Raw genomic sequence first — 12,833 nt, forward strand, 5'->3', positions numbered from 1 at the left:
AGTAGCGAAAATAGAAGTACCACTCCCAAGGAATTTTGTAAAACCAGTTAACCAGTTCCCAGCAGCATCCCTTATGACTCCACCACATGCAGTCATTTGCCCATTGTCCATGCTGAAACCATCCACATTAAGTTTAACATAACCCTCAGAGGGAAAATTCCAGTGAATAAGATGTTCCTCTCTTCTAAGCTCCTGATGACCAATCTTAATAAGGGTTTCATTAGCCAATTGAATATTACCACAAGTGTAGGTAATGCGCCTAATGAGACCATACTTTGAGATGCTAGTTTGATCAAAGATCGCCTTATTTCTTTCTCCCCACAAACACCAAGCTATCACCCCAAAATACAAAGGCCAAGTTCGATCAGTTTGAAACGGACCTTTTAATCCTAGATTTGTCTGAATCCATAGGTGAAGATCCATGGAGAAAAAGTCACTACAGTTATTAGAAGGAACTCAATGCTCCCATAATTCCCTGGCACCAGGTAAATTGATAACACTAACTAAAATAATAATAATAATAATAGTAAACCTAAAATGATAATAAGTATAACCGCTTCCATGATTATTAATAAACCTTTATAAATATTTTAACTTCTAAATAATAAGAAAAGTTATACTTATTACCAATTAAATTTGCCACATTTTAATATGGAAATCATATTCTTCAGCAACAGATAAATTGATCTCTCATGCAATAGATACATCTTTTTTCTTCAGCAATAGGTAAATTGATCTCTCATGCAATAGATACATTTTTTTAAAGTGGATCCCATTATTTAATAAAAGAAAAAGAAAAAACTGTTTACATGGTTCTCTATCGTTGTGCAGGAAGAACTCATGTCTTCTGTTGCCGAGAAAATATAGCCCCTTTTAATATCTCTTTTAAAATTTAGTAAGAAGTATTGAAGAAGTTTTCAATCATTACATGTGATAATAAATCATTATAAAGACATCAAAGTTAAATATTATTATTGTTCATTAAATTTATGTTTGTTCTTATTTTTTAAGGAATAAGATATTATATTACAATTTCAATTAACCATGAGAGGAGAGACAAAGAGAGAAAGTCGATTAAGCATATGATAAGTAAAGTAGATATAATAAGGGTAGGTATAATATCTTATCCTATTTTTAAAATAATTTTCACAGCTTTTTTTTTTAAATTTCATGGTTTTTTTTTAGTATTACATTATTGAGTTTTTTAATAACTTGTTGTATACTTTTCTTTTTAAAATATCTCAAATTTTTTATTTATTTACCTTTGATAAAAAAAAGTTCAATTATTTTAATAGCAGAACATATTTCTAATTTTGAATACTTATAAATAATGTAAATTTTTAGTAATAATCGATTTCAAAACCTTTTTATTAATACTATTTAATAATATGTTTGAATTGGTTTATTTTAAAGTTTAAAAACTTTTAACTAAAAAATTTGAAAAAATGTTATTTTCCAAAATATTTGGTGATCAATTGCATCTGCGTGTCCTTTTAACTTAAATTAAAATATATATAATGTGATTACCAAATAAATAAATAAATATATCTATATCTATATAAATATAATGCAAGCTATTTTTTGTATTTTTTTAGTTAAATCGAATGTTTATGTACATATTAACCAGTTACTAAAAGTATATTCTTGTTAAAAAATTATATCTCAATAAGTTCTATAATTTGTTATAAAATTCGAAAACAGAATAAGCAGATAACATAAATTTCATAATTAATACCTAATAATTCTAATTTTGTAATTATGATGTTCAGACTTAATAATATATTTGGATTAACTTATTTTAAAGTTCAAGAGAATTTTAAGTCAAAAAAGTTTTGAGAATGTGGAAAATGAGGCTATTTCACCCTTTTGCTCCTCATTAATTATTTAATAACCATTTTTCTCCATATTCAGAACTATCTATCAATCTGCCCCTCTTTAATCGATTAAGCCAAAAATTTAATCGATTAAATGGTCAAAATAGGCAAAAATCGTTGACTTGAAGATTTAGTCGATTAAATCTCCCTATTTAATCGACTAAATCTCCCATGCATAAGGTTGTTCTTCTGATAAAGAGGAAGATTTAATCGATTAAGTTGAATATTTAATCGATTAATTCTTCGTTTGACCATTTAATCGATTAAATATTCAATTTAATCGATTAAAGAGGGACAGATTGGTAGATAGTTTGCAATAAGGGGTAAAATTGTTATTAAATAATTAATGAGGGACAAAAGGGTGAAAAAACCTAATGTTAAGATAACCGCCTAATTATGAGTCCAACCATGCTACAATTGAATCAAACCGGTTTTGATAAAAAAAAATAAAAAAATAAAAATCAGATAATTGTTTGAAAAAATAAACATTTTTTAAAATAATTTATTTCTAAAGATGCGTGAGTTGAAAATTGACTTTGTACCAATGTTGTTAAGCCCGACCCGGGTATCGACCCGGTCGGTGTACTGGGTCATTGGGTCACTGGTCGGATCGGTGGGTCACTGGTCGGACCAGTTGACCCGGATATATATAGATATATAAAAATATATATAACTATAACATATAAATTCAATTATATTCTTCATATCTAAAATGAATTAAACAAAGTTCACTAAATAAGCTAAAAAAATATGAAGCATAAATAAATAAAAATGCATTTTATTACTATGTCAATTTAAATTGCAACTTAAAATCTCCATAAACATACATCTCAATGACATTGAACTCATATTTTTCAAATTCAACTACATTAAAATGACATATGTCACGTTCTATAATTTATTATTCCACAAATTGCTTCAATATTCGAAACTAGGAGATCATTGTAGAAGAGTATATTAGCAAATAAAATTAGAAAAAGTTTTTAAAATGAGTTTTACATTTTTTTTTATGAGATGAAACAATTTTGGTTTTTTTTTTTAAATACATGACCCGACCGAGTCACTGGGCTTGGCCAATTTTGTCCAGATTTTGACCGGGTCGATGCATGACCGGTCCAATGCTTGACCCAAACAGGTCTGATGACCAGTTCACCGGATTCCGGGTCGAGCCGGGTTTTACAAGAGTGTTTTGTACCAAATATCATTAGTGTTCCTTAACCAATAGTCTTGTATTCGAGTTTGGGGAATGAAAAAAAATAGTTTTGGAAGAATCACCTCCTTTATAGGGTCTAATAGTACTCAAACCCGATTAATCCCAAAGATAAACTGATTGAGAAAACTAAAAAAAAATGGATTATGAAAACTTTAACCGATGAAATCACAAACTTTTCCTTCACGTACTTATTGTGGGACTATTCGGAAGCCCAAATTATCCAGCAAAAAACCACTCTCTTCTATACACTAAAGCCCAGAAAGTGTAAAATTGGACCTGTTTTGATAAAACCCATATGGATAAGGGCCGAGCTAAGATGGCACTTTCGTGGTTTTCTAATAACGCTATTTATGGAGATTAAGGTGTAGATAGTTGTCTCAGCAAAGTTTGGGTTTTTAGGGTTTCTACCAAAAAGAAGATCGGGGAACAACAGCAGCAGCAGTAACCATGGTTCTCAAGTACGTTTTCTCCAAAATCAGGATCTGTGCTTTTGTTCGAAAATCTCCTATTTTATTTTTATTTTCATGCTTTTTTACGAATGTGATTTTATGTATGCTTTATGTTCCAACCAACCAAGCGCTTTGAGTTTTTTTAACATGTGTATTGGTGATGAGTTTCTTTGGATGCGAACATGCGGCGTGTCGTTTTTTCGTTCTGTTTGTGGATGACTGTGTCGTTGTCATTTTTTGACTGATGAATTTGGTTTTAGAATCTGTTTGAGTTTGGATTGGATCGTTTTTATGTTAACTGCTGCTAGAATAACCCAATTTTAGTTTTCTTTAATGGGGTAATGTTTTCTGTTTTGGATTATTGTCATTGTAATTTATTAGAAATTTGACATTATTGGACTATATTATAAAACCGGAAAAATTAAGCAGTTTTTGTTTAAGCATTGTATTGTGAAGAATTAAATGAGTAATTATATTTTCAAATTATAATATCTAGACTCAATGAGCCTGCTCACTGGTATTTCATTTTGGCATGTTAGGACCGAACTTTGCCGTTTCAGTGGGGCAAAAATATACCCTGGGAAAGGTATCAGATTTGTTCGTGGTGATTCTCAGGTGACATCAATGTGGCTCTCATTGAATTTTACAGCATGATATTTGCTTTACTGGGATCTGAATGTGATGTTTGCTGTGTTTTCATAATTGGTTACTTGTGTGAGGGTTTCTGTTTGTTGATTGATCAGGTCTTCCTGTTTTCCAACTCAAAATGCAAACGTTACTTCCACAACCGATTGAAGCCATCGAAGCTCACATGGACTGCCATGTATAGGAAGCAACACAAGAAGGTGAATACTTACTTGAAGTTATTTGTATTTGACAAAAATTATAAATATCTTATACTTAGCTAGTGAAATCAGAATGATCATCAAATGAACTTGATCATAAGGTGTGTGTCCTTCTGATTTTACCTTATGCCAGGTTATCACACATTTAAACAGGTTAATGTGGCTTGAAGTCACAATGCCTGTGTCTGTCTCTGTTTTGATTGCCTTCATACTGGTTATTTTATATGTTCCGACTTGTTGCATAGGACATTGCCCAAGAAGCTGTGAAGAAGAGGCGTCGTGCTACCAAAAGGCCTTACTCTAGGTCCATTGTAGGTGCTACTTTGGAAGTTATTCAGAAAAGAAGAACTGAAAAGCCAGAGGTTCGAGATGCTGCCAGGGAAGCTGCTCTTCGGTGTGTTCTTGTTTTTACTTCTATTTTGAAAGTTCTTTATTACTTATTCTATGGTTTTGTCATTAACAATATAACATCTTGTTAGAATTCAAGTGTTAGTAGTAATAATGAAGTCCCACATCAGTTAAACATGAACCAAGTGAGGACCATATAAGTGCAAAAGACTCATAGACCTATAGCTTTAAGGTTTTGGGTTGATATGTGGTGTCGGACCACTTATTGTAGTTTGTCGCTTGGCCCATTGTTGGAGATATTCTTTACAAAGGGTTTTGGGGTCCCCCGTTCCATTCCCAACAGATCTTCTACTTTTCATAGTCTCCATTTTAATCAGCACTTGGTTTTCTACGAGTATGGCTACCATATCTCACCATCTGAAGTCGTTATTTTTTGCAGTGAAATTAAAGAAAGGGTCAAGAAAACAAAGGATGAGAAGAAGGCTAAGAAGGCAGAAGTTCAGGCTAAGGTACAAAAATCACAAGGCAAAGGCAATCTTCCCAAAGCTGCTGCACCCAAAGGTCCTAAGCTTGGTGGTGGCGGCGGGAAGCGCTGAATCTCTAGTTTCTCCTTTTTGGGCTAGCACTTAAATAGAGTTGTTTTGAAACTTTTCTAATGATATTTTATTTGCTTTATTAATATTTTATTTTACTGTTCTATCGAAACTTGTGTTTGGAGCTTAGAGTATCTAGTTATTGAATGGATTTTGTCGGCAGAGTTAATTTTAAGTTGGCACAAATTCTCTTCTATGATTCTTGCTATTGTTATTGTTTTGTTTGTACCATATTTAGTTTCTTAATTTCTTCATGTCTAAGCCATCAAACTAAGGTCATTAGTAAGTGTGCGTATGTTGTGATAACTCATGGTGTTGAACTCTAAACTTCATTGAGTTGGAATCCCTGTTCCCCCAAATCCCATTTGAACATGCCATCCGCTGGCTTATGTATATGGAGGATGCAGCCATGCACCGTTTGTTGTTAATTTGCGGATTTGGGATTTCAAATCTAATTATGGGAGGAGTAACCCATTAAGTTTGTTTTGTTGTAATTCATAAGTTATCACTGAGGAGTGTCACCGACACAGAATCACCTTCATCATAGAGATAATCCAATTCAACTGGATCCGTTCAATTATATTAGGATGTGCCATATTAGATAACCAAAAGTAATCGAACATTTAAATCATTATTTTAATATAAAATAAAATTGTTTCTGATATGATGTGTGAAACCGGAAATGAAAGCAATCTACCTTAATGCATGTATAGACCAAACCGGCAGCTACAATTATGTCAGGGCTTAGATGAATACACGAAGTTCTGATGGAAATGTAGGGATACATAAATTTTTCTGGAGCCTGACATTAAACTTTCCATAACTTTAGGGCAGATAATGATAATGTTAATATAAACTTTCACGTCTTTCTCTTTAATATGTTGCATGATGCTTATAAGGATTGATTGTATGCCACCTTATTGTTGTAAATTTTTTATTTTTTTTTACAAATAGATATACAAACCCATGACATTGTTATCACAAAATAATAATCTTACTGCCTCTAAGACTTATCATATATTAGAGACTATAGGCATTGTGCAATAATGTTTCCCGATTTGTCATCTTTACCTACAAGAATTATAATTCATTTGCTTCCGAGGAAGATTATACTTATAAGTTATAACTTATTTTTTTTTGTTTACAATCATATTTTAACCGTTGATTTTCACCAATTAATGATTATTATTTATTGTGAATTATAAATTAATTAATGAGTTTGATTTGCGAAAATAATAATCGTTGATTGACGAAAATTAACAGTTAAGATATTGTTGTAAGAGGTTGTAAACGAAAATAAGTTGTAAGTATAACATTTTTTTTTTGTTACTAGTCATTTTATTTTGGCACTAGTTTTATTCTCGCATACAAGAGACCTTAAAGGGCGATGCAAAACTTCTTGGTGTCGTGGTATTTTACTGTTTTTGTATATAATTTTTTTTTTGATAAAATGTTGCAAAATTTTATGGTATTTTTTTTGGGATTAATTTTCTCTTGTCGTAGGAGATAATTTTATTTTCTAAAAGTATGAGAGATCCATATTTTTTTTTCTCTCTTTTCTCTTCGCATGAGCCCCACACACTTTTATATGTATGTAAGAGATAAAATTATTTTTTATAATATGATAAACATTAAACCTCTTTTCTAGTGGATTATGTTATCTTTTGTTGGTAAGGAATTTTGAGGTTAGTTTCAATTGGCAAGTTATCACTTATCATTCACTCTTACAAGTTAGTAGGCCGCAGGCCTGATTGTAGTGGATCATTGTTCACTCATTGGGGGCCTCTATGAATAATTACAAGACATCTTCTCTTGTTGATTCTGTCCCTTTGCCAGCGAAGACCACCAAAGCCAAATCGTTTTAAGTAATTTATTCTTTATAGCCTGCAAATTGTGGAAAAAAATTGATCTTGTGAGAGGATTCCAGATACAACTTAATATTGATAAAAAATATATTACAATAAAGGGTAAAAAATTAGTAATCATCAAGTTATATCTAAATAACAGATTTTTTTTACATAATCTTACGCCACAAGAGATGATTAATTTTCATATGTATGTATGAATAAGTACATTTTGTTATTTTTTTTAATACGCTTTATGCAATCGCATAGCAGATATCATATTGAGTGTTAACATTGAAAATTCATAGTGCAACCAATGAGTTTGAACTCATATATGCATAACTTTAATTAATTAATTATTTTGTGGGTATATATATATATAGAGGTAGGATCTTTTGACACCTCATCTGCAGTGGCGGACGCATGAATTCTAATGACAGGGGGCGAAAATAAAAAATATTATATTATAAACAAAAAAATTTGAAATATATATAGACCTAATATAAAAAAAATTAAAAGAAATCTATTACAAAGATTAAGATCACATCATTTGACTCTTATTTTACGTATTTTCTTATTGTTAAACTCATATATAATTGAATCCGTGTTAAAACTCAAAACAATTTCTTTTTTAATGTATGTAATCAAAGAATCATCAAGAAATTGGTCTTCTATTTTATTTCGAAGCTTGTTCTTGATTTTATTTTACGCATGCGGATCCTGACTTTTTTCTTTCTTTTTAAATGTCAGAATCCACATGTGTAAATATGTTTGCTACAAAAAATTTCATATGCTATTGCTGCATAAGAGGCGAACCCATAAATAAATCATGTTATCTATTATCACTAAATTAGATACCCATAAAGTTATATATGTCCTTTCATTCTTTTTATAGCTAAAAAAGAGATTAAGAATAATTTAGGAGAACACACTACAAATTTTTAATCTCACAATCACATGTTTGGTAAGAGTTGAAAAAAAATTTCCTAAGAAAATGAGGTTGGAAAATTATTTGTCTATGTTTGGTAAGAGGTGAAGTAAAAATATGGTTGGGAATTTTTTTTTTCCATAATTTGCTTTTCTATGTAAAATAGTTGGAGAAGATTATTATTGAAGGGGTGGAATTGTTTTTTCTCATGTGGTAGAAAAATTAACACACAACAACATTAAAATTAACTCAAGATTCCCGGAAAAAATTTTGGCCTACCAAACATTATTAATGAGATTTTCATGGAAAGTGCCAGACTATACAATTTTTTGTTCTGAACTCATATTTGGCATCAGAATTTCCAAATTAGGTCTCTAAATTCATTTTACTCATTCTAAACTCTACCGGTTGATTCACAACCATGCAGATCATCCGGCAGAATGCATTGTTCATGACCTAGTCATGATTACTGTCAAAATACTCGAAATCACGCTTTGGATCTAATTATGATATTTAAATCCTTAAATTAAATCTCTAATTAAGATTTACCATATAGGGTCCTAATATGTGTGATGGTTATAGAATACATCAAAAGTTATAAAAATTAAAAAGTCACGTGTTATGAACAAGGTGAAAGGTCATCTATAATATATTTACAACAAAAATGAATTTTTCAGCATTGATATATTTCAACATAGAATTTCATCTACACATCAATAAAAATAAAATCTTCTATTGACATTTAAGCATGTTATATATCCAAATTTGTATTGAAACATATTGTATACAATGCATCTTAGTAATTTTGTGGATAATAATAACTAAAAAGTTTTTTTTGTAACGGTAGTAGTTTTAGAAAATCAATGGTTTTACATTCAAATATATAATGTACTAAGAGCAGTTATTCAATACTAGTATTAAGATCATCTTTCCATAGTTACTTTTAGTTTCCACTAGAGTTGTTGCATTCTGTTATGACTCCTGGTGAGAAAATCTTTTTTGATAACATCCTTTAATAATGAATTTAGTAAAGGTAGTAATTAAATTTTCACTTATATTAAAAATTTGTTTACATTTTTATTGTATATTTGTGTACAAATGTTATTTTACTAAAAAAATAAATTATAAAAAATTTATAATTTGTATAAGATATGTTAAGAAAGTGTTAAATATTTATTTGTTAACATATTTTTAATGTATTGAATATGATAAATTTTTTTTATGAAATTATAATTTTGGATAGCCTGTGGCTAGTCCTAACACATAGGATTTTTGGCCCATGCGGTCCTTATGCAACTTACGAAGGATATTTAAAACAGAGTAAAGCGATTCATTCATCTTATAAGAATAGAAAAAAGTATGAAGAGTTTTTTACATAGTACATCATGCTCAATCAAATAATATTACATAGATATGAAGATTGAATGTTAATTTGTTTGATGCTAATGGTTTGGTATAATGTAATTTGAATCTACGTTGAAGGGAATTATAATTGTTTGTTGTTATTTTTGTGAACCAGAACCATTGTATCCGCAGTTGAATGAACTGAACCATTGCATATGTACTTAAATGAACTTTTTACCTAGATTGGTTGCTTTGTATGTGTTTCAAATGTTTTGTCTGCTTCTATGTGATGTAGTTGTTTTCTTCAAAAAAATTTCTTATCTAAGAAGATTTTGATTGACTTGTGTATGTACAGGTTCCTCTATTTTCTGCTACATACATTGACATTGTCAAGAATTTTGTTTTGAGGATAGTTAAGCAGGATCATAATAAACTTTTTGTGTAGAAAGAAGAATTATCTTTAGATGCTGTATAAATATAAAGTGCATTATCGTGATGAGCTCTCTAAGATTAAAGTGATAAAAGATTACATATTTGAAATAGGAGAGAATGTGGGGCAAACTATTATATTTGTGCGCACAAGATATAGTGCAAAAATGTTACATAAATCACTTGTTGATTTGGGCTAACATAATATAAGTAAAAATTGTTGTGAATTTGATGGAGAATATATGTGAAAGTGAAATATGAAAGAAAAGAAAATGAAGTGTAGAAAGAAAATGGGAAAACTTCAAAAACTCTCCTATAACTTTCCTCATAATCATTTACCCCCTCCCCAAAATTTTGAATCATTTACCCCCTTGATTTAAATTTTTTTTATCATTTATCCCCCTAAGTGATAAAAAAAACTTTAAGTCAAGGGGGTAAGTGATAAAAAAAATTTAAATAAGAATATAAATGATTCAAAAAATTTGTGAGGGGGTGAAGGATAATTGAGAAAACTCATAGGAAATTTTTGAAGTTTTCCCAAAGAAAATCAGAGTAAGAATAATTATAAGAGCGAGTATGAGCTCTTAAAGGTAAGGAATATTATTATATTTTGAATTCAACAAGTACTACTTTGTCCATCTAAGATATGTGCTTATATAGGACTCTAAACATTAATCAGGGGAGTAATTACAATTCAACACACCACTAATGTGATAGTTGTAGGTCATGAAAAACAAATAGTCACATGTTATCAACCGTGTAAAAGGTCATTCATAATATTTTACAATACTTCCACTTAGATGTATTTTACAATTCAACGCATCATTAGTGTGATGGTTGTAGAATACATCAAATGTCATGAAAAATAAATAGTCATATGTTATGAACCATGTGAAAGGTCATTCATAATATTTTACAACAAAAATAAATTTTTTAGCAGTGATATGTTTCAATAGAGAATTTCATCTGCGCATAAATAAAAATAAAATTTCCTATTGACATTTAAGCATGTTATATATCCAAATTTATATTGCAACATATTGTATACAATGCACCTTAATAATATGTTGGATAATAATAACTATTTTTTTTTGTAACAGTAATAGACGTGGAAGGAAATCAATGGTTTTACTTTCAATTATATAGCATACAAAAGAGCAGTTATTCAATATTGGTATTAAGATCATTTTTCCATCGTTACTTTTAGTTTTTCACTAGAATTGTTGTATTCTGTTATGACTCTTGGTGAGAAAATCTTTATTTGATGACATCCTTTAATAATAAATTTAGTAAAGCTAGTAACTAAAATTTTCACTTATATTAAAATTTCGTTTATATTTTAATCTATATATTTGTGTACAAATATTATTTTGTTAAAAAAATTAAATTATAAAAAAATTAAAATTTGTATAAAATATGTAAAGAAAGTATTAGATATTTAATTGTTAACGTATTTTTTAATATATTGAATATGATAAAAAAAATTATAGAATTATAATTTTAGATGACCCTAATATATAGGGCTTTTAGCCCATGCAAACTTTTATTATTAAAACTCATTTGGCCTTACATGTTTTTTGACAGATCTATTGGCAATAATGTTATGACCCGAGGGCAGCTTTTAGAGGATGAATTCTGGAGCTTCCTACCTGGTGTTCAAATATGAAGTTAGATAGCTATATTGTGGGGGCAATAGGGCATGCAAATGACAGGCTAGCTATGTCTTCGGTGGTGTGCAAGTCTGTTGAGGCCTCACTGTCTTAGACTGTCAAGCTGGATGTTTTTCATCAAGTATTCAGAGATAATTTATAAGCGTTAAATGATTATTTCTTAAAATATTTTTTAATATATTAAATATAAAAAAGAATTATGAAATTATAATTTTTTTTTTTTTTTTTTTGAATAACAGCAATACAACAAAGGTTACAACGCTACTCTATGGGTTCCAGCACTCAAACTATCCTTACTAAGTAAATTCCTACACCCCACGGGAGGGGACAATAGGATCTGCACAGCCTTTCCAGCTGAAATTATAATTTTAGATGACCCAGTAACTAGTCCTAACTCATAACCCATGCGACTTTTATTATTGAGTTCATTTGGCCCAATTAACCCTAACCTACACAATTAAAGCCTAATGAGATGGGCTTTTTGACAGCTCTTATTTGAATAGAAAATTACAGCTTGGTTTACTTTTTCATTTAAAAAAAAAAAAAACCCAATTTTCAAATATTCAGAGTAATTCTCGAAGTTAATTTAACTTTTTTAATTTCGGTAAGGTCTGGATTAATTTACTGCGTCCATAGACCATACTATAATAGAGTCCTTCTCAGCAAAGAAGATTGGATTTCCTTGCATATACGTATACATGTTATTATGAAATTATCATCAAGGAGTTAATTTTTTATATATATGGAAATGATGCATTTATAAATTTTTTTTACAAATTACACTAAGTATGACCAGTCATACACTCTTGATTGAAGTATGACCGGTCATTCTTAGTGTAATTTGTAAGAGTTTGTAAGATTGAAGTATGACCGGTCATACTTCATGTAGTTTGTAAGGGTGTGCATGGCAACCATTCTGTTCACTGGCACTGTTTCTGAAAAGAAACAATTCTTTTCGATTTCTGTGCCTTCGAACAATTTATGAGAAAAAAAATGTGTTTGATAAATGTTTTATTTTTATTCCGAGAATGAGAATTGCGTTTGATAACACAACAAATAATATAATTAATAATCATTTCTATTAAGCATAAATTTTTTTCGGATCATCACTTTCTTTTTCATATGGTGCAGTGGTGATGGTGGTGGTGGCGGCGGCAGCGATGGTTGTAGTAGTGGCGTTGTGGTGGTGTCATGGATGTGGTGGTGGAGGTGATGGCATGGTGGTGGTAATGGTGGTGGCGGCGATGGCAATAGTGGTGATGACATGGTAGCAGCGTAAGCGACGGTGGTAATGGT

At 30.2% G+C, this 12,833-nt stretch overlaps 1 protein-coding gene across 1 annotated transcript; it reads left to right on the top strand.

Annotated features, from left to right (window-relative positions):
• Positions 1–3,420: 3,420 nt before the first annotated feature.
• On the top strand, positions 3,421–5,530 carry LOC133284648 (large ribosomal subunit protein eL24-like). Its single transcript, XM_061481715.1, has 5 exons — positions 3,421–3,545; positions 4,076–4,151; positions 4,280–4,381; positions 4,627–4,775; positions 5,169–5,530. Exons 1-5 carry the CDS (start codon positions 3,535–3,537, stop codon positions 5,323–5,325), a joined length of 495 nt encoding a protein of 164 aa, XP_061337699.1. The 5' UTR covers positions 3,421–3,534; the 3' UTR covers positions 5,326–5,530.
• The last annotated feature ends 7,303 nt before the right edge of the window (positions 5,531–12,833 follow it).

Source organism: Gastrolobium bilobum, unplaced genomic scaffold, assembly GCF_033153095.1.
Source record: "Gastrolobium bilobum isolate Gb01-03AN ecotype WA unplaced genomic scaffold, APGP_CSIRO_Gbil_v1 utg8088, whole genome shotgun sequence".
Classification (NCBI taxonomy): domain Eukaryota; kingdom Viridiplantae; phylum Streptophyta; class Magnoliopsida; order Fabales; family Fabaceae; genus Gastrolobium; species Gastrolobium bilobum.

Excerpts from the sequence above, each read along its gene's own strand:
- LOC133284648 (XM_061481715.1), top strand. Across the intron at positions 4,152-4,279 it reads TTGTTCGTGGTGATTCTCAG|GTCTTCCTGTTTTCCAACTC; the intron begins GTGACATCAATG and ends TTGATTGATCAG. Across the intron at positions 4,382-4,626 it reads ATAGGAAGCAACACAAGAAG|GACATTGCCCAAGAAGCTGT; the intron begins GTGAATACTTAC and ends CTTGTTGCATAG.